This window comes from Hevea brasiliensis, chromosome 11, assembly GCF_030052815.1.
Source record: "Hevea brasiliensis isolate MT/VB/25A 57/8 chromosome 11, ASM3005281v1, whole genome shotgun sequence".
Lineage (NCBI taxonomy): Eukaryota > Viridiplantae > Streptophyta > Magnoliopsida > Malpighiales > Euphorbiaceae > Hevea > Hevea brasiliensis.
The window spans coordinates 6,215,470-6,241,820 of NC_079503.1; the positions used below are offsets into that span (position 1 = coordinate 6,215,470).

The 26,351-nt window shown below is 35.6% G+C and overlaps 1 protein-coding gene across 2 annotated transcripts; it reads left to right on the forward strand.

The window, feature by feature from the left end:
• The first annotated feature begins 692 nt into the window (after window positions 1–692).
• On the forward strand, window positions 693–26,282 carry LOC110655499 (protein CTR9 homolog). 2 transcript variants are annotated; one of them, XM_058129762.1, is made up of 24 exons: window positions 693–992; window positions 1,299–1,365; window positions 1,527–1,721; window positions 2,321–2,421; window positions 5,657–5,710; window positions 5,874–5,990; window positions 6,097–6,160; window positions 6,240–6,454; window positions 6,928–7,012; window positions 7,312–7,412; window positions 7,529–7,621; window positions 8,240–8,308; window positions 8,415–8,507; window positions 8,672–8,938; window positions 16,220–16,300; window positions 16,392–16,550; window positions 16,711–16,806; window positions 22,020–22,121; window positions 22,234–22,341; window positions 22,458–22,682; window positions 23,967–24,233; window positions 24,370–24,441; window positions 25,105–25,428; window positions 25,904–26,282. In XM_058129762.1, the coding sequence occupies exons 1-24, from the start codon at window positions 852–854 to the stop codon at window positions 26,093–26,095; spliced, it is 3,288 nt and encodes a 1,095-aa protein (XP_057985745.1). In that variant the 5' UTR covers window positions 693–851; the 3' UTR covers window positions 26,096–26,282. The 2 variants fall into 2 exon arrangements, with proteins under 2 accessions (XP_057985745.1, XP_057985744.1); XM_058129761.1 differs by lacking the exons at window positions 693–992; window positions 1,299–1,365; window positions 1,527–1,721; ... (1 more) ...; window positions 5,657–5,710; window positions 5,874–5,990 and having other exon boundaries at window positions 6,007–6,160; window positions 25,907–26,282.
• The last annotated feature ends 69 nt before the right edge of the window (window positions 26,283–26,351 follow it).

A 26,351-nucleotide genomic window follows, 5' to 3' on the forward strand; every position in this document is an offset into this window, starting at 1 on the left:
AACTTGACCATTTAACTATATTTTCCTCTTATTATAAGAAAATTTACCATATATTAATACCATTTAATAATTTTATACTTAAATAAAAATAAAAACCTTTAAATAAAAAAAATCATGCCTCTATTAATCATATTAAAGTGTACTTATCCAAAAATATAATTACTTTTAAAGGATAAATAAAATGACAAAGTTTTGTCATATAGAAAAAAACACACGTGTTAGGTAGAAAATTTTAATATTTTAAATTAAACATTTTTTAAAATAATATTAACAATACTCTAAATAAAAATATTAAAAAAGAAATATAGATATGATGAACATTCTATATATAATAAAGCTTCTTCAAAATTTAAAAATTTCTACATATAAGTACAATGAATTTTTTTAAAATGTAATTGAGCGTTGCTTTGCTTCCAAAAAAATAATTTATATATAAAATAATATTGTGATTATTATATTTTTAAAATTTTAATTAAGGATAAATATAAATATAAATATTAACTTTTAAAGTTAAAAAATTTCAATTAATATAATTATAAAAAATGAAAATTAAAATTTGTAAAAAATATAAAAATTGAATGGTACACAAATATATATATATATATATACACGTTAGAATTAAATTAATAATTTCAATTTTTATTTTTTTAATTAAAGGAGTTAAATTATATTTTTTGTCGTGATTCGGTACCATTGTCACTTGCTGCAAGCCAATCAGTACTAAAATTCTGCTTTCGAGTCTCTGTTTCTTTAACGCCATCATACCGCCAAAGGAACCAGCGAGCAAGAGAGAGGGCGCTAGGGATTTTTCTTTTTAAATTTATTTTTCTCATTCTGTTTGAGAGCCATCAATGGCGTCCGTGTACATTCCGGTGCAGAACTCGGAGGAGGAGGTGAGGGTGGCTCTGGATCAGCTCCCTAGGGACGCCTCTGATATCCTTGATATCCTCAAAGCCGAGCAAGCTCCTCTTGATCTTTGGCTTATCATCGCGGTTTGTTCTTTTCTATCAGTTGCCTTTTGGTTCAATTTATCATATACTGTCTGCTGTTAATGGCGAATTGTCATCTAGAACTGACATTGAGAACATTTAGGGCACTGATATAATGATTAGGGTACTAGAATTATTTCCTTTTGCTCAGTCACGCGATTTTAGTTTAGCTATTATGCTGTTGTTTTTCTTTTTTTGAGAATTGATTTAAATTTGTTGGTGTTTTGGTTACTGTGTTGTTGGTTTTTCTTGATTTTATTCTAGCTATAATAATGTCCTATTTATATACATATAATTCATTTGATGCAGAGGGAGTACTTTAAACAAGGGAAACTTGATCAATTCCGCCAGATATTGGAGGAAGGATCCAGTCATGGTATTTTTGTTGTTAACTTTATTCCAGTGTTGATTCTTTTTTGTTTGTTGCCAACGAGGCTAATAGATGTTGTCAGAATTACAGTAATTCCCCGAACTAACCTAAATTGGTATTCATATCATCTGATATGTATTATATATATATATTTTAATTTATTGCAGAAATTGATGAATATTATGCTGATGTTAGATACGAGAGGATTGCCATCCTAAATGCTTTAGGGGCTTATTATAGCTATCTTGGGAAAATCGAGACAAAACAGAGAGAAAAGGAGGAATATTTTATACAGGCCACCAAATACTACAATAAAGCTTCAAGGATTGACATGCACGAACCTTCTACATGGGTTGGGAAAGGTGCAGTAGAAAAATATCTGTTATCAAGCATGACCGAATAATTGATCAAATGGGTATCTTAAACTTGCAGATGTTTTTATAATGATCACCAATCATTGTAGAACTTTTCTCCCTTTTTATTCTTTTTCATTTGGTTGTCTTTGTGTACCATGTTCAACTTCAATGTTTGATTCGTTCTATGTCAACTTCAATGTTTGATTCTCTTTGTTGAACTAGTTGATATATCTCCATTTCATGTATGCCTTAGAATATATGGCTCATTGAATACTTGGTTATGTGGTACTTGAATCTGTTTTCACATCTATTATTGTTGTTATGAATTGCATGTAGCAAGAACTATTTTCTATTTTCTTTCTTCTGCCTGACATAAAAAATGCTTCTCTTCTGAATCCTTAATGGACTGGAAGTCTAGAACTCAATTTTCACCTGTGTACTATTATATTATTAATCATTCTTTGGTGGTTGGTGTATTAGAAGAATCTACATTGTCAAACCCTTGGTTGCAAGCAATTACTCACTTTTAGGGAGAGCCTTCTTCTAAGTTTTTCCCTGCATAAGCCCTGAAGACTCTAAGATCATGTTATGTCTACCCATTACAGGTCAGCTGTTACTGGCCAAGGGTGAGTTAGAACAGGCATCTAATGCATTTAAGATCGTTCTGGAGGGAGACCGTGATAATGTATCTGCTCTTTTGGGTCAGGTATAACATATACTAAATCTTTCCTTATGCAATTGATTGTGTTAGTGATTGTATATGGGTCCCTGTAATGTTATTGTGTATCTTATCTAGAAAGCTTGCTTTTCTCTCTATTGTAAATTTGTCATGATAGTGCCCGAAAATGATGGATGATGACTGATTGTTTCCATGCTGCTGCAGCGAAAGAGTTTAAGACAATCGGATCTCAATAATTAGGACTAAAAGAGTGTTGATTGTGGTTGGAATAGAGAAAATATAATTAGGATTTGTAAAATACCTTTTGATAAAATTTTGAATTAAAAAAAAAAAAACCACATTGCTGATATGTCTGCTAGCAACATTATTTATACTAGGTAGGATAAATCCTATTCAAAATCAGAAAATAACTAGGTAGGATAAATCCTATTCAAAATCAGAAAATAATCCTAATTAATAAAGACTTAAAGCATGAGAACCCTAAATGAAGAAGGAAAAGAAAACTAAATAAAATTCATAACTAAATAGGAAACTAAGTAAAATTCAAAACTGAATAGGAAATTGAATAAAATCCAAAACTGAATGGGACTTAAGATACTCCTGCCTTAGTCTTCCCAGATTAGAGAAAAACTCAGTTCTCATGAGTAAGCTTGGAGATACTTTGCATAGATGTCCGGTTCAACTCGTTTAAGCTCCTGTTTACTAATTCAAGTGCTTTCAATGATGAATAAACCACAAACTCGTTTTAGCCTAAGCAGTGCTGCCAATGACGAATGGCCCTTGCTAAAAAACATAGAACTCTAGGTCATAAGTTGAATAACGTCTTCTAGAGCTAGTCAACTTCTCACTAAAAACTCCAAAGGTTTTCCATCTTGGCTAAGAACTACTACAATTCCCATTTGTGAAGCATCACACTCGGGAATAAACAACTTCTCAAAATCTGGTAGTGCAAGAATTGGGGCTTCAGTCATCAAGGCTTTCACTCACTCAGAAGCTGTTTGTGCAGATTGGGACCACTCAAATTCACCTCTTTTTTTTTTTTTCAAAGATTCAGTTATAGGACTCGTAATAAAACTGAAATGTTGAATGAATCTTGAATAAAATGATGCCAAACCATGAAAACTTTGAACTTCTTTGATAGATTTAGGTGATGGCCACTCAATGATTGCTCAAATCTTTTTTTTTTAGATCTGGTTTCAACTTTCAAACCTTTTGCAGACACAATGAAACCAAGAAATACTGCTTCTGGTTACATAAAGTTGCATTTTGTTCCTAGTTTATATGGAGCTACTCCCTTTGAAGTACTTCCAAAACTTGTCGCAGATGTTTCAAGTGCTCTTTCTTATTGTGGCTATAGATCAAAATGTCATCAAAATAAGCCACAACAAAAGAATTCAAGAAAGGCTCAAGTAATCGTTATGAATGTGCTTGGTGCATTAAAAAGGCTAAATGGTATCACTAACCATTTGAGTAGACTATCTGTTATTTTGAAAGTTGTCTTCCATTCATCTATGCTTCTCATTCTAATTTGATGATATCAGCCCTTTAAATCTATCTTGGAAAACACTTCAGAAGCAGCTAGTTGATCAAACATTTCTTCCAATCATGTAATAGGAAAATGATTCTTGATTGTAATTTTGTTTATCACGTCCACAAACATCCTCCATGAGCCGTCTTTCTTAGGAGCCAATAGAGCTGGGCAAGCACAAGGACTTTTACTTTCACTCACCAAACCCTTCTCCAATAACTCCTCAAATTGTCTTTGTATCTCATCTTGTTGCACAGGAGGCATTCTATATGCTAGCAAATTTGGTAAAGATGCTCCATGTACCAAATTGATGGAGTATTAAATGCATGACTTCAAATAACGGTCGTTATGTTACGTAACGGCCATTATTTAAAGATTTTGGAATGGTTCAAACGTGATACACTCTTATTTACAGTTAAATTTAGAGTTGCAGGTGTAACGGCCGTTACAACCGTTACGTAATGGTAACGGCCGTTACAAACGGCCGTTACTTTCTATACTGCAATCACATGGAAATAGTGTTATTTTGGTTCTCTTTTCTTTGTCTACATGTTCCCTCTTCCATAGCTGCTATATCTCTCATATTATCTCAAAATTTCACCCAAATTTCTCTTTTCTTCTATAAATTTTCGCCCTTATTGTTTGCTAAGCTAAGATTATCATTAATATCTCTATTCTAGTTATAAATTATTTAATGCTAATGATGTTTAAACATAATAGATTTAATGTCTTTATTTGATCTATTTGTGCTTATTCTATAGTTGTGTATTTTAGTTTTACTTGTATCTACTAATATATAGCCATTTTATGAACTTTGCAAATCTTTCAAAAAAATTTGCGTAGCACCAGGTTGTTACCATTACGTTACGGCTGTTATAGACCTATTTCCGTTACGTGCGACTGTGATCACAATTTGAAACCATGATTGAATGCTCTGTAGAGGTGGTAAGGTTTTTGGCAATCCTCACTAACCAGCTCTTTGAATTCCTTTAATAGTTGCTGAATTTCAGTGGGGTATTGAGGTGATTCCTCAATCTGGTCACTCTCCAATAGCTTGTTTACTAAAGCGTACTTGACTTCCATTTCACTACTTTCAGCTTCAAACCTTTCAGCACATACATTGATTTTTTCATTTTTTGCTGGCCCTTCTCCTTAAGAGGATATAGGGTGTACCTCTTATTGTCTTTGTGGAGAGAATAAGCATTAGGTTTCATCTCATGTTCCGTGTCATGATCAAACAGCTAAGGTCTACCAACGAGAACATGACCAACATCCATTTGGTACAACATCACATAAAGCCTCATTATCCAAGTGTCATCACATACAGCTAGTCTTGACTTCTTGTTAAATCCTTATCTTATCTTTCTTTATTTGCATTGTAGTTTTGAATATCTTGCTATTCATCAAAGGCTATCTTGTCTGTTGAGCTACATCCTAAATATATTTAGTATAGGCATAAAATTGATGCTTCCTTATTGTGTCTAACACAGTAAAAAGTTAGATGTGTGATATGAATAAGACATTGTAGCAAAAATACTAAATATAAATTAATTTGGTTGAGAAATGGAAGTTGGTGATGGTTGTAGATGACAGTTTAATCAGATATGAGAATGAATTTGAGATGTGATCCAGTTCTTATGTTTGTGTGAAGAGAGACCATGGCAACTTGTTGAGAGCACGTGAGCATGAAGGGTAGTACCGTTTATGTAAATAACTTACCTTGGATATTTGCAGGCATGCGTCGAGTACAACCGTGGTCATTACAGTGATTCTTTGGTATCGTACAAGGTTTGTTATTTTTACCTTTTCGTTTTCTGTCAAGAAGCAATGCTACTTTTTCAATGTGTTTCATTTCTATTCTGAATATGAATTGACATGGGTTGTGAGAAATCCTGTATCTGACATAATTTTTCTAACATGTGATTAACTTGCTATTTTGACATTTGGTAAGAGGGCTTTGCAAGTGTATCCTAATTGTCCTGGAGCTGTTAGGCTGGGTATAGGTCACTGCTACTATAAAATGGGCAATTTTAAAAAAGCATCGCAAGCATTTGAACGGGTTTTGCAGGCAAGTGATGTGATCTACATGCATTGGACTTATGGTTACCAACTGTATATGTTGCATTTTTCTTACTGATGCTGGTATTCATATATTTCCTGATTTTTGTATCCAGTTAGATCCAGAAAATGTTGAAGCTCTTGTAGCCCTTGCAATTTTGGATTTGCAAACAAATGAAGGTCAGCTAATAGTAATTTTTCATTTTTTGTTTGTCCATAGTAATATCTTATTTGAGGGACCTAATCTGATACTTCACAGCTGCTGGAATAAGGAGAGGGGTGGAAAAAATGCAGAAGGCGTTTGAGATATACCCCTACTGTGCAATGGCACTGAATTATCTAGCAAATCACTTTTTCTTCACTGGTCAGCACTTTTTAGTTGAGCAACTGACTGAAACTGCACTTGCCGTGACCAATCATGGACCAACAAAGTCACACTCTTACTACAATTTAGCACGCTCTTACCATAGCAAGGTTTGGATGCTATCCATATTTTATAATTGAAATCAAGTGTATTCTGGTTTTACAAAAATTTGATTGAAAGAGATGCAAGATAAGACAAACTATTTAAAGGACTCTTTGCATTATAACTTTGGTCTTCTTTTGCTTTCTATGTAGCCTCAATGATATTATAAAAGTATATGACGATTCATATTTGTAATTATATTTTCTGAAAATCTGTTTCCTATGCTTCTCTGCTTTCTATTAATGGTTGTCTGGTTTTACGAACCAGTTCTGATGGCCTAAATGTGCATTGATCTATAATTCAGTTTTTGCAACAGAATATTCATAAATTTCAATCAAACAGTTGTGCATATTAATGTCTAGTATCCCCAAGATCTGATAATTTTGCAGCTGTTTATTGGTCTATGATTAACTGTGAGCAAAGTATTGGCCTTCTTTTTAATGTTTTCTTCACTTGAATGATTCAATTCTCTTGACTGTAGGGGGACTATGAAACAGCTTCTAGGTACTACTGGGCATCTGTGAAGGAAATCAATAAGCCCAGTGAATTTGTGTTTCCATATTATGGTTGGTGAAAATTAGCTTTTGTTCTTTCTCTGTGTTTCATTTTTTTTTTTGGTGGTCAAAACTTGCGCGTTAATACTGTTCATAAATATTTTTATTATGTTGACACATTGTTATTGATCTTGTGGCTATGTTTAAACTGTCTCTCTTTAATTTAAATGCAAGTTTCAGACATATTAAGATGAGGTTCATTATTGTTGTATTTTGCATATTATACCTGTGAGAAATAAAGTGGAACGATTATTTGATTCATTCTCTCTTATTTCACCAATTCTGTTTCTAACATTGGTTATTTCTAACAGGATTGGGGCAAGTACAACTGAAGTTGGGAGATATTAAAAATGCACTATCAAATTTTGAAAAGGTTTTGGAGGTCTACCCTGATAATTGTGAGACATTGAAAGTGAGTAAAAAAAAAAAATGGTGTTAGAATCGTTTTTCATCTTATTATTTTTTCTTCTTTTATTTCTTTTGAATCTTCTATTTACACTGAAACTGAATATTTACTTTCAAATTTAGGTTCTTGGTCATATTTATGTTCAGCTTGGGCAGACTGAGAAATCTCTAGAACTTTTGAGGAAGGCTACAAAAATTGATCCACGTGATGCACAGGTAACAGACAGTCCCCAGCATTGGATTACTAATATGTATAACCGAAACCAACCCAGAAAATTCATGTTGGAAGTTCGGACAAACTGTTAATCCACAGAATTGCAATAGAAACTGTTAAAAAATTGATTTGGTTTCGTTGGGTCCATCAGATCTATTGGATGTTTGAACAGCCGTACTGTGCATAATTGTAAACTAAGATGAATTGCTGAGTGTTGACTTGTTTTCGCTTTTAACACTCATATATCAGGGAATGCTGTCCTGAATATGCTTAAGAGCCTGGTTATATTGAAATTCATTGGTCGACTATCAACCTCAAAAGTTCTCACATTGGACAGCCTGAGCTTTTTATTTTATTTTATTTTTTTTAAAAAGAATTGGCTGTATGAAGTGGACTTTTTGGAGTAAAAAGAAGGGAAAATTTGTTGCTCAAAATAAAAAGGAGCTGTAAAGGATTTTAAACATTCAGAAGTGTGACTCAGTCATCTTAGAATATAATGGATGTCAACCATTTGCCTTCAGCAGCTACATGTGGTGAACTATATATATATATATATATATATTTTTTTTTTAATTTTTTACATTAATCATGTTTCCTTTATTTTTTTAACTATGGTGTAGGCGTTTCTCGACCTGGGTGAATTGTTAATTTCATCTGATGCAGGAGCTGCTCTTGATGCCTTCAAAACTGTGAGGATTTACTACTGCTACTCTTTGGGGAATGTGTTTGTATTTGTGCAATTGAAGAACTCTATCTTGTCATGTCAATTTTGTATAAATCAGACTTACTGTACAGGCATACAGTCTTCTGAAAAAGGGAGGTCAAGAAGTGCCAATAGAAGTGCTTAATAATATTGGAGTTATTTATTTTGAAAGAGAGGAACTTAAGGTTTGTATAGTTCTCTTTTGATTGGATCAAATGCAAGTGTATTTCCTGTGTTTTGTTTTATCCATTTTCTCTTGAGTTTAAACCTCTTCTTTTACGTTTAATTTCCTGATATTTAAATCTTTATCGTAAGTTGAAAAATAGTTTGACATCTTGTTATTTAACAGCTTGCTCTGGAAACTTTCAAGGAGGCTCTAGGTGATGGAATATGGCGTGCTTTCCTTGATAGTCAAGCAAAGACATATACAGTTGATGCAGCTGCATCTATTCTCCAATACAAAGACATGCAATTATTTCATCGATTGGAGGAAGATGGCTTTGTTGTAGAGCTACCTTGGGATAAAGTCACAGCATTATTTAATTTGGCCAGATTACTTGAGCAGATGCATAACACAGAAACTGCAAGTGTGTTATACCGTCTCATATTGTTTAAGGTACATATTTTCTGTGTCTGCACATTTGGATAAGCACAATTTCTCCTCTGTTTCTGTTTATCTAAAATGCCATCTTGGAAAGAAAGATCAAGTTAAAGTGATTTCTATGGATGATTTGAATATGTAGAAAGAGATGATTCTTCTTAATTTCAATTAATCTGTACATGGGTACATATATACAATTGATTCCTATAATTGTGTTCTACTAATTAGGAAGAAATCCTAAATAGGAATACAGAATACAGAATATACAGAGAAATAATATAGTGATTGACTTTCTATAACACTCTCCCTCAAGTTGGAGCATAGATGTTAATCATGCCAAACTTGTTACAAATGTAGTTAATCCTAGCTCCATTCAGAGTTTTTGTGAAAATATCTCCTAACTGCTCTCCAGTTTTGATGTGTCCTGTTGAGATGATCTGTTGTTGAATCTTTTCTCGAACAAAGTGACAATCAATCTCAATATATTTGGTCCGCTCATGAAACACCGGATTAGAAGCAATATAGAGAGCAGCTTGATTATCACACCACAATTTTGCAGGCAGGGAGGTCTTAAAACCTGTCTCATCTAGTAATTGAAGTATTCACATTACCTCACATACTGATTGTGCCATGGCTCTATATTCGGATTCAACACTAGATCGAAAAATTACACTCTGCTTTTTGCTTCTCCAAGACACCAAATTTCCTCTAACAAAAACGCAATATCCAGTAGTTGACCTCCTGTCAACCTTAGATCCAGCCCAGTCAACATCTGAAAAACATTCAACATTCAAATGCCCATGATTACCATATAACAAACTTCTTTCTGGAGCGCCCTTCAGATAACACAAGATTTGTCCCAAGGCTTCCCAATGAGCAACAGTTGGGGAAGACATAAACTGACTTACCACACTAACGGCATAAGCAATGTCAGGACGAATGACTATAAGGCAATTCAATTTTCCTACCAATCTCCTGTATCTCTCTGGATTTTCAAACAACTCACTATCCCCTGCTAACAGTTGTAAATTTGGAGTCATTGGTGCACTACAAGGCTTAACACCTAATTTTCCTGTTTCTGTCAATAAATCGATGACATTTTCTTTGAGACAAGAAAATATCCTTCTTACTTCTCATAACTTCAATACCCAAGAAATACTTTAACAATCCCAAGTCTTTGGTCTAAAACTGGGTTTGGAGGAAGGTTTTAAGAGATGAAATACCTGAAGAGTCACTCCCAGTGATGACAATGTCATCCACATAGACTACCAGGAGAATTAGATCAGCCTCAGATTGCCTATAAAATACTGAGTGATCACACTTGCTCTTTTGCATACTAAATTCCTGTACAGCTTCACTGAATCTCCCAAACCAGGCCCTAAGACTTTGTTTCAAGTCATAAAGAAACTTCCGAAGCCTACAAACTTTACCTAACTCCCCCTGAGCAACAAACCCAGGTGGTTGCTCCATATACACCTCCTTCTGAAGATCACCATGAAGGAAAGTATTCTTGATATCCAATTGATGCGGGGGCCAATCATATGTAGCTGCTAAATAGATAAACAAGCGAACAGAAGTAAGTTTAGCTACAGTAGAAAAAGTGTCAGAGTAATTAACCTTATATGTCTGAGCATATCCTTTTGCTACAAGGCGTGCTTTTAACCCAGCCACAGAACCGTCAAGATTTATCTTTACTGTAAATACCCATTTGCAACCAATAGCTTTCTTACCAGTGGGCAAAGTCAACAGTTCCCATGTACTATTAGCATCTAAAGCCTCCATTTTCTCTTTCATAGCAGCACACCAGTCAAGATGAGACAGTACTTCACCAACAGTATTAGAGATAGGAACATAGTCTAAAGAAGTAACAAAACACCAAGAACAAGAAGATAATTGATTATAAGAAACAAAAGAAGAGATAGGGTAAGTACATGAACGTTTACCTTTACGAAGAGTAATGGCTAAGTCTAGATGAGAATCATGATCAGTATGAGGTACAGGATCTCCCAACGAAGTAGCTAGTGAAGGATCTGAGTCAGGAATCTCCAATCTCCTGAAATAAACATGAACAACGGGAGGTCTAGTAGGTCTAGAGACAGAATGAATAGGTGGGAGAGGATTAGACATTGGTTGGACAGTATATATTAAGAGATCATCCTCCTCCCCCTGACTCTCATACACAGATGATTGAGGAAAAAATGGAGTGGATTAAAAAAATGTGACATCTGCAGAAACAAGATAATGATTAAGAGTATGAGAGAAACAACGGTACCCTTTTTGCAGCCGGGAGTACTCAAGGAAGACACATTTGAGAGACTTTGGATTCAATTTAGTAATCTGTGGACGAACATCATGCACAAAATAGGTACAATAAAAATACAGGGTTCAACAGGGAACAAAGATTTTGTAGGAAATAAAGTAGTATAAGGAATATTCCCATTAAGGACAGAAGACGACATACGATTGATCAAAAAACATGCCTTAGAAACTGCATCCGCCCAAAAGTGTTTAGGAACCTTCATCTGAAAAGGAAGAGCACGAGTTACCTCAAGAAGATGCCGATTTTTTCTTTCGGCCACGCCATTTTGGGATGGTGTATCCACACAGGAAGACTGATGAAGAATGCTATTTTGTGTCATATAAGACTAAAATTGTGCTGAAAAATATTCTTTGACATTGTCACTTCTTAATATGCGCACAAAAATATTAAATTGAGTTTTGATTTCATTACAAAAGGCACAAAAGATAGAAAACAATTCAGAACGATTCTTCATTTAATATAACCAGGTAACACGAAAGTAATCATCAACAAAAGTAACAAAATAACGAAATCCAGTTTTAGAAGTAACAGAACAAGGACCTCAAACATCACAATGAACTAACTCAAAAGGGGATGAAGCCCGTTTATCGACTCTAAACACAGAAGGCAAACGATGATGTTTTGCAAATTGACACGACTCACATTCTAGTACTGATAAAGACTGAAACTGAGGACATAGCTTCTTCATGGTGGACAAAGAAGGATGATCCAATCTACAATGAGCTTCAAGAGGTGTTAAGGTACTGGAGCAAACAAGCGACCGCGGTACATGATTTTCCAGGATGTAGAGACTACCTGACCCAAGTCCTCTACCAATAATCTGCTTCGTCGTAAGATCCTGAAACAAACACTGGTCAGGAAAAAAGGAAACAGAACAATTTAAGGTACGAGTAAGTTTACTAACCGAAAGTAGATTAAAAGAGAATTTTGGTAGACACAAAACAGATGAAAAAGAAATTGACGAAGTCGGGTTCGCAGTTCCAGAATCCATGACACAAGAAGTAGAACCATTAGCTAAAGTAACAGTAGAAGAAGTGAGATTAGACTGAAAAGCAAATAGAAGACTAAAATTACCTGTCATGTGATCTGTCGCACCAGAATCAATAACCCATTTGGATGAGGAAGACACAAGGCATGTAGTGGATTTACCTGACTCAGCGATCGCAGTGATAGGGGAACTTATAAGCTTTAGAGATGCCTGATACTGGGAAAACTGTGTAAAATCCTCTGCAGATACCAAATAGTTTTCTCAGAGGAAGATACTGTAGAATCCTTTACTGCCATATTTGCCATCTGTGATCGCTGATTTTTCCTCTGAAGTTGCGGACAATTATATTTTGTATGGCCAGACTCATAGCAATAATAACAAATGACTCCTCTTGAGTCCTGATTAGAATTAGCCTCTCCATTACGCTGATTACTTCTGTTATCTGTAATTCCTTTTCTATTTCCTCTTCTATTACCCTGTTGTCCATTTGGATTACGGCTAATAAGAGCACTACTGGCAGGCTATGAAGGTTGGGTACTCTCTGTACGAAGGACCCGTGTGAACGTTTCATGTAAAAAGGAAATCTCAGAACTGGAGAGAATTTGAGATTTAGCAGTCTCATATTCTGAAGGAAGGCTTGCAAAAAAACTCATAATAGCCAGTTGCTCCCGTTGGGCCTGCTGAACTTTCACATCAGGATTAAAAGGCAACAATACATTAAGTTCCTCATATACCCGTTTAAAATCCATAAAATAAGCCGTGAGAGATTTATCCTCTTTCTCAGCACGGTAAAATGCCTTACAAACATCATAAATACGGGAGATATTTCCTTTACTAGAATACAGAAAATCTAAGTAATCTATCAATTTCTTAACAAATTCACAGTGATTAATTAAATTAATTACCTCACTGTGAATCGAGTTCTGAAGCTGCAAAAACAACCGAGCATGATCCCTTAGCCAAGTTTGTCGTGTATCATCCGTAGGTGGATCTTTAGTAAGGTGATCATCATTATCAATGCTACGCAAATAAACCCTAACAGTCTTACTCCACTCCAGGTAATTCGAACCATTAAGTTTGTGTTCTATGATCTTAGTCATCATCGGAATCACATCAGAAATAATATTCTTATTGTCTGCCATTTGTTGAGACAAAGAAAACTAATCGAAACGCTAATCCAAAGTGCTTACAGCAGCAAAATAACCCAAAATCACAAATCAAGCAAATACTGAAATAGAATCTGAGAGCCAAACCTTAGAAGTCCTTTAATGGTATATTGGATCAGGCAACAGCACACAATGGTGGAATGAGGGGGTTGAGGCGAAGCCGGCGATGTTGATTGGAGTCGAAACGGCCGGTCGGCGGCCAAGGTCTCTCCGGAGCTGGGTGGTGAGAACAAATAGTCACCCTAGATAGATGACCTGCTCTGATACCATGTAGAAAGAGATGATTCTTCTTAATTTCAATTAATCTGTACATGGGTATATATATACAATTGATTCCTATAATTGTGTTCTACTAATTAGGAAGAAATCCTAAATAAGAAATCCTAAATAGGAATACAGTATATAGAATATACAGAGAAATAATATAGTGATTGACTTTCCATAATAGAATACAATCTATGGCTTCAAAGTAGTCAGTAAACCTACTGGCTGTAACTTTGGGTTTAACAAATAACATCATAGTTGCCTGCATAAACTTGAGTTTCCTTTAGTTGATTCATAGATAGATAATGCTACTTACTGAAAAGTGGAAGTAAAAGGGCACAACTTCATTTTGATTCATAATCTTGAGTTGCGATTGATTTGTTGCAATCTTAGACGTGCTGTAATACACGAGCTTGATTAATTGTTCTTTATAGTAATTTTTAAATCAGGATCTTGTTTCTATTGATTATTTATCTAATCTTGTACTTCTCAGTGAAAATTTTAGTAAGATCTTGAGAGAAATTATGGAGTATGTTGAAATTTAGAATGATATAAAAGATAAAAGAAAATAAGAAGGATTTATGTGGTTTGACTACAGAGAGCCTATGTCCATGGACACAAAGCCTCAAAGAGTTACTTGTGTCATTTACATAATACATAAGAGTCTATATTTATAATGGAAGATAAAAGATATTTTTGGCATTCCTATCAAGCCAATGACTTTTTTGCTAATCAATCACTTGATTTCTCATAATTATGAGATTCTTTGATGTGAGATATATCCCATGAATTAAGAGAAAATCTCATTAATTGCAGCACTCCCCGTTGATGAGATTTTTGCTGAAGTTGTAGATCCATCATAAAGCTTCCTTTTTTTTATCTGTTTTTCATAAGAAAAAAAGGAGAAAAATAGGAAGGAGAATTTCAAAGAAGGGACTCAATACCTAGGCTCTAATCCATGAAGAAGGAGAATTTGTGAGAAATAGCTTTGGGATCAAATCCTAGGCTAAAATGAAGAATAAGGAGAATATGGGAGAAAAATAGATTTGGATTCAAACCGGTCAAACCTTAGGCTAAAATGAAGGAGGGAGAAATATAGCTTTGGCACAAGTCCTAGACTCTGATACCATGTTGAAATTTAGAGTGATAGAAAGGATAGAAGAAATAACAAGAAAGGGATTTACATGGTTTAGCTACGGAAAACCTACATTCACGGCCACAAAATCTCAAAGAGTTGCATATCATTCACTTTTGTCATTTATACAATATATAAGATTTCATATTTATAATGGAAGATACAAGATATCCATAGCATCTGATCAATCAGCCATAAATCTTTCATTTATATAAGCATATCAAGCCAATGATTTTGCTAATCAACCACATGATTTTCTTATAATTATGAGATTTTTCAACATTGGACATATCCCATGAATTAAGGGAAAATCTCATTAATTCCAACAGAGTACATTCATCTAATACTTTTTAGGTTGTATCTAATGATTTCGCCACGTTCAATCACTCATTTGCATTTTCTGAATTTTTTTTTTGTTATTCACATTGTGGTGTCTATAGACAGTTTTAGTTCATTATTACATTGTTTCATTGTTTATAGCAGATCTAGATTTATTTCAGAAGCTTTCTTTATTGCCTGCTTGACCAAACTATGCCAAACAACTCTGTCATCTACTTGACTTCTGAAAGTTTATGCCTTTTGCTGTGATATTTCTAGTGGTTTGACTAGTTATTTCTAATGCTTGCCTTCAATAAACCAAATCCTATCATACCAAACTGCTCATATCAAGCAATTTGGTTAGTCACAGAAATCTCTCATTCCACCATTAAAATTATGTAGGACCAAATTTCTATTTTTAGCAATATAATTTCCTAAGTGAAAGTATAAAAAGGCCACTCAAGTAATGTGAGGAATCTTTTCATGTACTTTCCTGCTTTGATACTCTTGACTCTTCACTTTACCTTGCCATACCCGTGTCGACATGACAAGAAACGACATAGGATATGACATGAAATATGTGTTCGACACGTATTCAAGCAGTCAGACACTCGAGTGATAGAGATATCTCAAGATGAAAAGTATATTGAATTAAAGGATAGGTAAAAAAAAGTTAAAAAGAGATGCAACTTTGAATTAAAGATGGGCACAAAACAAGTTAAAAAAACATTGAATATTTCAAGAGTCGAATGGTTGCGGATGACAATTAATTGTGGCTGCCCCCTTTTGGATAAATTACTTCAACCCTTTTACCCTATTTAGTGTATCCAAGCACCCATGTCCAAATTTAGATCCTTACTGTATTTTCTATTTGGAAAGTTCATAAGTCTGACACACAGATATGTACCTATTTCTGACACCCATACCGAGTCGGAGTAACATAGCTTTTCTGTTTGCATTGTTTCTTCAATTTTTTCTAAGAGTCTTTAGTATGTTGGCTTAGATGCTTTTATTGCTTTAATACGCAATTGTCTTACATTTAGGTCTGCGTTTAGACATACAGCATGATCCAGACTTCTATTAACTTGTTGATTTCTTTTTGCAGTATCCAGACTATGTGGATGCTTATTTGAGGCTGGCTGCCATTGCAAAAGCTCGAAATAATCTTCAATTAAGCATTGAACTGGTTATTTGTCTCATCTATAGAATTCTATTTTTATATATTGTTTATAACTTTTTTTCTTTTTCAATTGACGACTAGCCTTTTCTTTTTATAGGTTAATGAGGCTCTGAAGGTGAATGACAAGTGTCCGAATGCGTTATCAATGCTTGGTGATTTGGAGCTGAAAAATGATGAGTGGGTTAAGGCGAAAGAAACCTTTCGGGCTGCCAGTGAAGCAACTGATGGGAAGGATTCTTATGCTATTCTCTCTCTGGTGCATATCTTCTGCCTGCTTCTGTGAATTGTTTTCAGATGCCTTGTCATTCTCCCTACATCCACATTTTTGTAACTGCTTTTTGTGGCAGTTGTATGCATTCTCATTTTTACTGTATGTCACTCCGTATGCGTCTTACTCACTTATTGGCATTGTTAAGGGAAACTGGAACTACTTTGCTGCAATACGGAATGAGAAAAGAAATCCTAAGTTGGAGGCTACCCATTTGGAGAAAGCCAAGGAACTATACACCAGAGTATGGATTCCGTCCTCTTCCTCAGCCTTCCTCATCATCTGGGTCTTTTCTCCGGTTAAAATGCTGTCATTTATAGTGCTTTCTATAGCTATGACATTATGCTTCTATAACTTTTCTATATTGATTTGCATGTATGTGCTTTGCTACGTAGTTGGACTCTGATCCAATAAATTGATAACATTATGCATATCAATTGTTGATAATTTAACTTGTGGTTTGTAGAAAGAGATGATTCTCATTGATATCAATTAATCTGTACATGGGTATTTATATACAATTGATTCCTATAATTGTGTTATACTAATTAGGAAGAAATCCTAAATAAGAAATCCTAAATAGGAATACAGAATACAAAATATACACAGAAATAATATAATAATTGACTTTCCATAACACTTCCCCTCAAGTTGGAGCATAGATGTTAATCATGCCCAACTTGTTACAAATGTAGTCAATCCTAGCTCCATTCAGAGCTTTTGTGAAAATATCTCCTAACTGCTCTCCAGTTTTGATATGTCCTGTTGAGATGATCTGTTGTTGAATCTTTTCACGAACAAAGTGACAATCAATCTCAATATGTTTGGTCCGCTCATGAAATACCGGATTAGAAGCAATATGGAGAGCAGCTTGATTATCACACCACAATTTCGCAGGCTGGAGGGTCTTAAAACCTGTCTCATCTAGTAATTGAAATATCCACATTACCTCACATACTGATTGTGCCATGGCTCTGTATTCGGATTCAGCACTAGATCGAGAAACTACACTCTGCTTCTTGCTTTTCCAAGACACCAAATTTCCTCCAACAAAAACGCAATATCCAGTAGTTGACCTCCTATCAACCTTAGATCCAGCCCAGTCGGCATCTGAAAAACATTCAACATTCAAATGCCCATAATTACCATATAACAAAACTCTTCCCGAGCTCCTTGGATAGCACAAGATTTGTCCCAAGGCTTTCCAATGAGCAACAGTTGGGGAAGACATAAACTGACTTACCACACTAACGGCATAAGCAATGTCAGGACGAGTGACAGTAAGGTAGTTCAATTTTCCTACCAATCTCCTGTATCTCTCTGGATCTTCAAACAACTCACTATCCCCTGCTAACATTTGTAAATTTGGAGTCATTGGTGCACTACAAGGCTTAGCACCTAATTTTCCTGTCTCTGTCAATAGATCGATGACATATTTTCTTTGAGACAAGAAAATACCCTTCTTACTTCTCATAACTTCAATACCCAAAAAATACTTTAATAATCCCAAGTCTTTGGTCTGAAACTGGGTTTGGAGGAAGGTTTTAAGAGATGAAATACCTGCAGAGTCACTCCCAGTGATGATAATGTCATCCACATAGACTACTAGGAGAATTAGACCAAATTTCGATTGCTTATAAAATACCGAGTGATCACACTTACTCTTTTGCATACCAAATTCTGCATCGCTTCACCGAATCTCCCAAACCAGCCCTAGGACTTTGTTTCAAGCCATAAAGAGACTTCCAAGCCTACAAGCTTTACCCAACTCCCCGAGCAACAAACCTGTGGTTGCTCCATATACACCTCCTCCGAAGATCACCATGAAGGAAAGCATTCTTGATATCCAATTGGTGCAGGGCCAATCATATGTAGTCGCTAAAGAGATAAACAAGCTAATGTATAAGTTTAGCTACAGGAGAAAAAGTGTCGAATAATCAACTCCATATGTCCGAGCATATCCTTTTGCTACAAGGCGTGCTTTTAACCTAGCCACAGAACCATCAGGATTTACCTCATCAGAATACCCATTTGCAACCAATAGCTTTCTTACCGGTGGGCAAGGCAACAGCTTCCCATGTACCATTAGCATCTAAAGCCTCCATTTCCTCTTTCATAGCAAAGACACTAGCTGTGATGAGACAAAGGCCTCACCAATGATTAGGGATAGGAACAGAGTCTAAAGAAGTAACAAAACATCGAGAACAAGAAGACAATTGATTATAAGAAACAAAAGAAGAGATAGGGTAAGTACATGAACGTTTACCTTTACGAAGAGCAATGGGTAAATCTAGATCGTAATCATGATCAGATGAGGTATAGGATCTCCCAACGAAGTAGCCGGTGGAGGATCCGAGTCAAGAATCTCCAATCTCTGGAATAAACATGAACAACGGAGGCCGAGTAGGTCTAGAGACGTAAGAAACAGCCGTGAGAGAGGACTAGACATTGGTTGGACAAGATATATTAAGATATCATCCTCCTCCCCGACTCTCATACACGGATGATTGAGAAAAAATGGAGTGGACTCAAAAATGTGACATCTGCAGAAACAAGATAACGATTAAGAGTAGGAGAGAAACAATGGTACCCTTTTTGAATCCGGAGTACCCAAGGAAGACACATTTGAGAGACTTTGGATCCAATTTAGTAACTCATGGACGAACATCACGCATACAAAACAAGTACAACAAAAATACGGGTTCAACAGAAACAAATATTTTGTAGGAACAAAGCAAAGATAAGGAATATCCCCATTAAGGATGTAAGACGGCATACGATTGATCAAAAACATGCCGAGAAACCGTGATCTGCCCAAAAGTGTTTAGGAACTTTCATCTGAAAAAGAAGAGCACGAGTTACCTCAAGAAGATGCCGATTTTTTCTTTCGGCCACGCCATTTTGGGATGGGGTATCCACACAGGAAGACTGATGAAGAATGCCATTTTGTGTCATATAAGACTGAAATTGTGCTGAAAAATATTCTTTAGCATTGTCACTTCTTAATATGCGCACAGAAATATTAAATTGAGTTTTGATTTCATTACAAAAGGCACAAAAGATAGAAAACAACTCAGAACGATTCTTCATTAAATATAACCAAGTAACACGAGAGTAATCATCAACAAAAGTAACAAAATAACGAAATCCAGTTTTAGAAGTAATGTAACAAGGACCCCAAACATCGAATGAACTAACTCAAAAGGATGAAGCCCGCTTATTGACTCTAGACACAAAAGGCAAACGATGATGTTTTGCAACCGACACGACTCACATTCTAGTATCGATAAAGATCAAATCGAGGACACAACTTCTTCATGGTAGACAAAGAAGGATGACCCAATCTACAATGAGCTTCAAGAGGTGTTACAGATCGGAGCAAACAAGCGATCGCGGTACATGATTTTCCGAATGTAGAGACCACCGACTCACGCCCTCTACCAATAATCGCTTCACGTAAGATCCCGAAACAAACAATGATCAAAAAAAGGAAATAGAACAATTTAAGGTACGAGTAAGTTTACTAACAAAGTAGATTAAAAGAGAAATTTGATAGACACAAACAGATGACAAAGAAATTGACGAAGTCGGATTCGCAGCTTTGAACCCATGACACAAGAAGTAGAACCATCACTAAAGTAACAAGAGAGGAAGTGGGATTAGACTAAAAGCGGATAGAAGACTAGAATTACTGTCATGTGATCTGTTGCACTAGAATCAATAACCCATTTGGATGAGGAAGACACAAGGCATGTAGTGGATTTACCTGACTCAACGATCCAGTGATAGGGGAACTGGTAGGCTTTAGAGATGCTCGACATCGGGAAATCTGCAAAATCCTCTGCAGATACCAAAACAGCTTTTCTCGTAAGAAGATATCAGAGAATCCTCTGTTACCATATTTGCCATATGTGATCGCTGATTTTTCCTCCGAGTTGCGACAATTATATTTTGTATGGCTGTGCTCATGACAATAATAACAAATGACTCCTCTTGAGTCCCGATTAGAACTAGCCTCTCCATTACGCTGATTACTTCTTCGTAATTCCTCCTCTACTTCCTCTTCTATTACCTCGTTGTCCATTTGGATTACGGCTAATAAGAGCACTACCGCGTGTGAAGATTGGGTACTCTGCACGAAGGACCCGTGAAATGTTTCATGCAAAGAGGAAATCTCGTAATCGAAAGAATCGAGATTTAGCGCCTCATACTCAAGGAAGGCTCGCAAGAAAACTCATAACACCAGCTTGCTCCTGGGCTCTTGAACTTTCACATCGTAACTAAAAGGCAACAATACATTAAGTTCCTCATATACCCGCTTAAAATCCATAAAATAAGCCGTGAGAGACTTATTCTCTTTCTCAAGACGGTAGAATGCCTTACAAACATCATAAATACGGAGATATTCCTTTACTGAATACGTAAAATCTAAGTAATCCATCAATTCCTTAACAAATTCAAAGGATTAATTAAACTAATTACCTCACTGTGAATCGAGTTCCGAAGCTGCAAAAACAACCGAGCATCCTCCCTTAGCCAAGTTTGTTGTGTATCATCAGTAGGTGGATCTTTAGTAAGGTGATCATCCTTATCAATGCTACGCAAGTAGACCCTAACAGTCTTACTCCACTCCAGGTAATTCGAACCATTAAGTTTGTGTTCCGTGATCTTAGTCATCATCGGAATCACATCAGAAATAACATTCTTATTGTCTGCCATTTGTTGAGACAAAGAAAACTAACCGAAACGCTAATCCAAAGTGCTGACAGCAACAAAATAATCCAAAATCACAAATCAAGTAAATACCGAAATAGGATCTGAGAGCCAAACCTCAGAAGCCCTTTAATGGTGTACTGGATCAGGCAACAGCACACAGTGGTGGAATGAGGGGATTGAGGCGACGCTGGCAATGTTGATCGGAGTCGAAACGGCCGGTCGGCGGCCAAGGTCTCTCCTGAGCTGGGTGGTGAGAACAAATAGTCACCCTAGATGGCCTGCTCTGATACCATGTAGAAAGAGATGATTCTCATTGATATCAATTAATCTGTACATGGGTATTTATATACAATTGATTCCTATAATTGTGTTATACTAATTAGGAAGAAATCCTAAATAAGAAATCCTAAATAGGAATACAGAATACAAAATATACACAGAAATAATATAATGATTGACTTTCCATAACATGGTTTTTCCTCCTTTTCCTTCTATCTTTTTCTTTTGAAAGATAATATAATCATTGTCATTGTTTAAGTCTGAAATGCAAATGCCGTTGTGGTGCCATAAGTATCTTACTAAGTGGTTGGGCAGTATGACAAGGAGCAGAGGTTGACTTAATTGTATATAATCTTGGAACACATGGAAATTACAAGTTGTCTGTCTTTCTGTTTTTAGCGCCATATTTTTTGTTAGTGCAACTTCATCCTTATAGTGCATCTATAATCTTTGGCATTATAGGTCCTAGTTCAGCATACAGCTAATTTGTATGCTGCCAATGGTGCTGGAGTAGTCTTGGCAGAAAAAGGACATTTTGATGTATCAAAAGATCTTTTTACACAGGTTATTCAAGTAGTTTTATACATTCTGGATTATATAAATTTTTAGCTTCTATTCCCCAGTCCCCGCCGTTCCTTTTCTGTTGGATCTTTTGTCCATTTTTTTAATGATGTAGGTCCAGGAGGCTGCAAGTGGAAGCATTTTTGTCCAGATGCCAGATGTGTGGATAAATTTGGCACATGTTTATTTTGCTCAAGGCAATTTTGCATTAGCTGTGAAGATGGTGAGTTAATCTCATGTTATTCCACTTATGCAGTTATGTATGTTCGTGTATGCACGTGATAAACATTCTTTCTTTTTTACTGCATACATGTGTTGATGGCACTCCTTTTGTTGCAGTATCAAAATTGTCTGCGCAAGTTCTATTATAATACGGACTCTCAAATTCTCCTCTATTTGGCCCGTACACATTATGAAGCTGAACAGTGGCAGGACTGCAAGAAAACTTTACTAAGAGCTATCCACTTGGCACCTTCAAATTACATACTAAGGTTTGATGCAGGAGTTGCAATGCAAAAATTCTCAGCATCTACACTACAAAAGACGAAGAGAACAGTAGACGAGGTTATGATTTTTGTGAATTGTTTTTGTTTTCTGTTTGTGGCTCCCAGGTCCCTTATTACTTACAGGAGAATAACTTTAACCTTTTCTTCTATCTTGATACGGGTGTTAAGTATTCAAAACATGGTGCCTAAGCACTGTATGTCAAAACAGTATCACTGCTGGTCAATATTATTATCATGTTAAGTATAGGGATAGTGAGATGCAGTCTTGGTTATAACCAAGAAGGTGAACGTTTTAGTCTTTTTTGATGAATGTGAGAATGGGGAAATTGCTGATATACTCATAGCCAGATTTTTGTTGAGATGGGAAGCTATTTTGCTTGCCTGTATCAAAATTAAGGGAACTGTTATTGCAGCAAGATGGGCTGTTTCTTGCATTGAATCAAGTTGTATGAGAAAGTGTCTAGAAAGTATGGAATAAAAACATTTGTCGAAATGGATGAGTGGAAGAGGGAAGTGCAATTTGTGGAAGGGCTTGGTGAATTCTGATTTTGATCAGGACTGTTGAAGATTAATTATGGCATTAGTGAGGAGATCGCAATAATTCAAGGTGATGTGCTGCAAGGTCAAAATGAAGGTGATTCAGTCAAGGAAACAAAATTTATGAATTATATTGATTTAATTTTTCATTGTAAAATTAAGATATTTAATTCAGATTTTCTAGTACAATTAGGAAGCATAAGTTTCTATTATTTAGGAAATTTAATTAGGAAGTATTATTTTAATTATTTAGGAATTCTATTGCTTAGAATTTCCTAGTTAGTGTTGTTTGATATTCCTAGGTAGATTGATTTAGTATTTTCTTAGGGAGCTGATTATTATTGACAATGGGGAATTAATCAAATTTGAGAGTTTTTGTCTTTTCTCCTTTTGAGCGTTCTTGGTTCTACATCAGAAGGTCTTCTATATGAACCTGATTCACAAGACAAAGCTGTATTACTATTTACCGTGCCAAACCAATTTAGGACTAATCTGATGACCTTGAAGACTGTTGGGCTTAGTTTGTCTGGAAACCATTAAGACTAAGCCAAACATCATGAAATAGAATGCTTGTAATCGGAATAAGGCTTTATTATGTTGCCTCTTTTACATTGCCATTTTTGTTCATTTGCTCTTGATCATAACAAATGAAATCAAATTTGTCCTTACCAGCAAGTAAAGCCTTATTACTGCTTGATTATTATTAATGTATCTTTGTGAAAGCTCAAATTATTTGCAACCTAATCAGACTAGAAGCAAGTGTTTGACATGATTTCTTGGTATATTTATTTTTGTAATATTACAGGTGCGCTCAACAGTTGATGAGCTGGAAAATGCTGTTCGTTTATTCAGTCAGTTATCTGCTTCTTCCAACCTTCACTTTCATGGGTTTGATGAGAAGAAAATCAACACCCATGTTGAGTATTGTAAGCATTTACTCGATGCTGCAAAAGTTCATCGTGAAGCAGCTGAGCGTGAGGAGCAGCAGAACCGGCAGAGACAGGAAGTGGCTCGTCAGATGGCATTGGCCGAGGAAGCCCGTCGTAAAGCAGAAGAACAAAGGAAATTTCAGGTCTACTGCCCTAAACTTGCTTTTTACCATATCCATCGTAAACTTTTATGCCATCGTCAACTTTTACGAGCGGAGTCTCTAATAATATCAGCACTTCGATTTTTCTTTCTTCTTTTTGGTTGTGGGGTGTGAACAGTTAGAGAGGAGGAAGCAGGAAGATGAAGCAAAACGGGTGCGGCAACAAGAGGAGCATTTTGAGCGTGTAAAGGTAAAAGTTTGCTAAAAAATTTTGTAGGTATTGATGTACTAAAATTTAAATCCTATCTTTATTAAGATTGTGTATAAAGTTGAAAAAAAAATCCTCCATTTTAATTTTGATGTATGTAATTAATATGCATTTCTGTGGAATATTCTTATGGGTTTTGTGGCTGTAAGATTTTATCATGACTATATAGATTTTACTCCTCTATAAGTGATGCAATGAGCCAATGAGATGCCTTATGTAATCTTGCACCTTTGCATGAAATCAAAGTATCTGCTTAATTTCCAGGCTATTTTAGGAGAACAATGATTAGTAATTGTTAGAATAGAGATATGTATCCCTATTAAGTTAGGGATTGGGTCAATCCCTATAATCATATATATTTTATTGATCATGTATATCTTATCTATAATTGTATATAAATACATCACACAGCTTAAGAAAATTAATAAAGCTATTATTACACAAATCTCTTCTTCCTCTTTTCTTTCATGGTATCAGAGCCTGGGTATTGAAGCCCCTCTTAATTTTCTTCAGTTTTCTCCTCTGTTTCATTTCAAGAAACAGATCCGAAATACCCAAATAAAAGATGGACTATAGTTTTTTTTTTTTTTTCCTGAAATCTGCACATTCTTTAAGAATGAGTTTCTGATATTTTGGCACCTCCAGGAGCAATGGAAGAGTAGTACACCTGCTTCTAAGAGGAGGGATAGGTCTGAAATAGATGATGATGAGGGTGGGCATAGTGAGAAGAGAAGGAGAAAAGGTGGAAAGAAGAGAAGGAAGGATAAGAGTTCGAAGTCACACTATGAAATGGAAGAAAATGAAGCTGACATGATGGATGATCATGAAGAACTGGAAGATGAAGATGCCAATATTAATTACAGGGAACACAGAAGCCAAGGGAATGATTATGATGAAAATGCAGAAGAAAATGCTCAGGAACTTCTTGCAGCAGCTGGGCTTGAAGATTCTGATGCGGAGGATGAAGCAGTAAGAATGTTTGAAACTGTTATCAGTTTTTATTTTTTGCTTACTATTCAGTGTGGCAAAGAATGTTTTCATCATGAAACCTAGCTACATTATCTAAATCAGATATCATCACAATTTTGCTGTTGGAAGTTCACAATCTTATGTCCAACAGTTTAAATGCATTGATAATTTGCTATTTGAATACTTATCACATGTTTTTAGGTGGTCTTGGTTTTAATAGCGTGCCTGACAAGTTGCAGATAATTATGGGAGGTTTATTAGTTTGTTAGCATTAAGTTGCTGACACTAGTGATTCATCACTGGGCTGTCTTTTGGTGTTATCATCAGTGAATCATCAATGAAAGTGAAACTGGGATATTTTTTAATTTGAATTTTCTTTTATTCAAGTTATTAATTTTGCATATTGAGCTCCAGTTGTCCAAAATGGAATATTCCTTTTATTTGCTGGCTGAAATTTGTTTTATTTTCTTGGGAGAAGCCTGCGCCTTCATCAACAAGTAGGAGGAGGCGGGCATGGTCAGAATCTGATGATGATGAGGCATTGGAGAGGAAACCACAGTCCAGTCCTGTCCGAGAAAATTCTGCTGAGCTGCAAGAGAGCGATGGAGAAATCAGAGAGGATGTTGACAAGCAACATGGTGATGCTGCTATGGACGATGAAGATTGATGTCAGAGATTTTCAACTGTAGCATTAGGAACAAACTAACATGTGAATGCTTTGAGAAAGGCCATTGCCTTCTACACTAGGGAGATATTTTTTATATGGTGTGCTAATGTAATTAAGGTTAATAGAAAGGTAACTCTGCCATTCCTTTTTATTTCTTGATTATCACAGAAATATTAAAATTTGGGCATATGAATTGTGTTATATGGTCAGGGATTCTCTGATCAATCTCTGCATGAAGAAATTTCTCGCTGCTCGT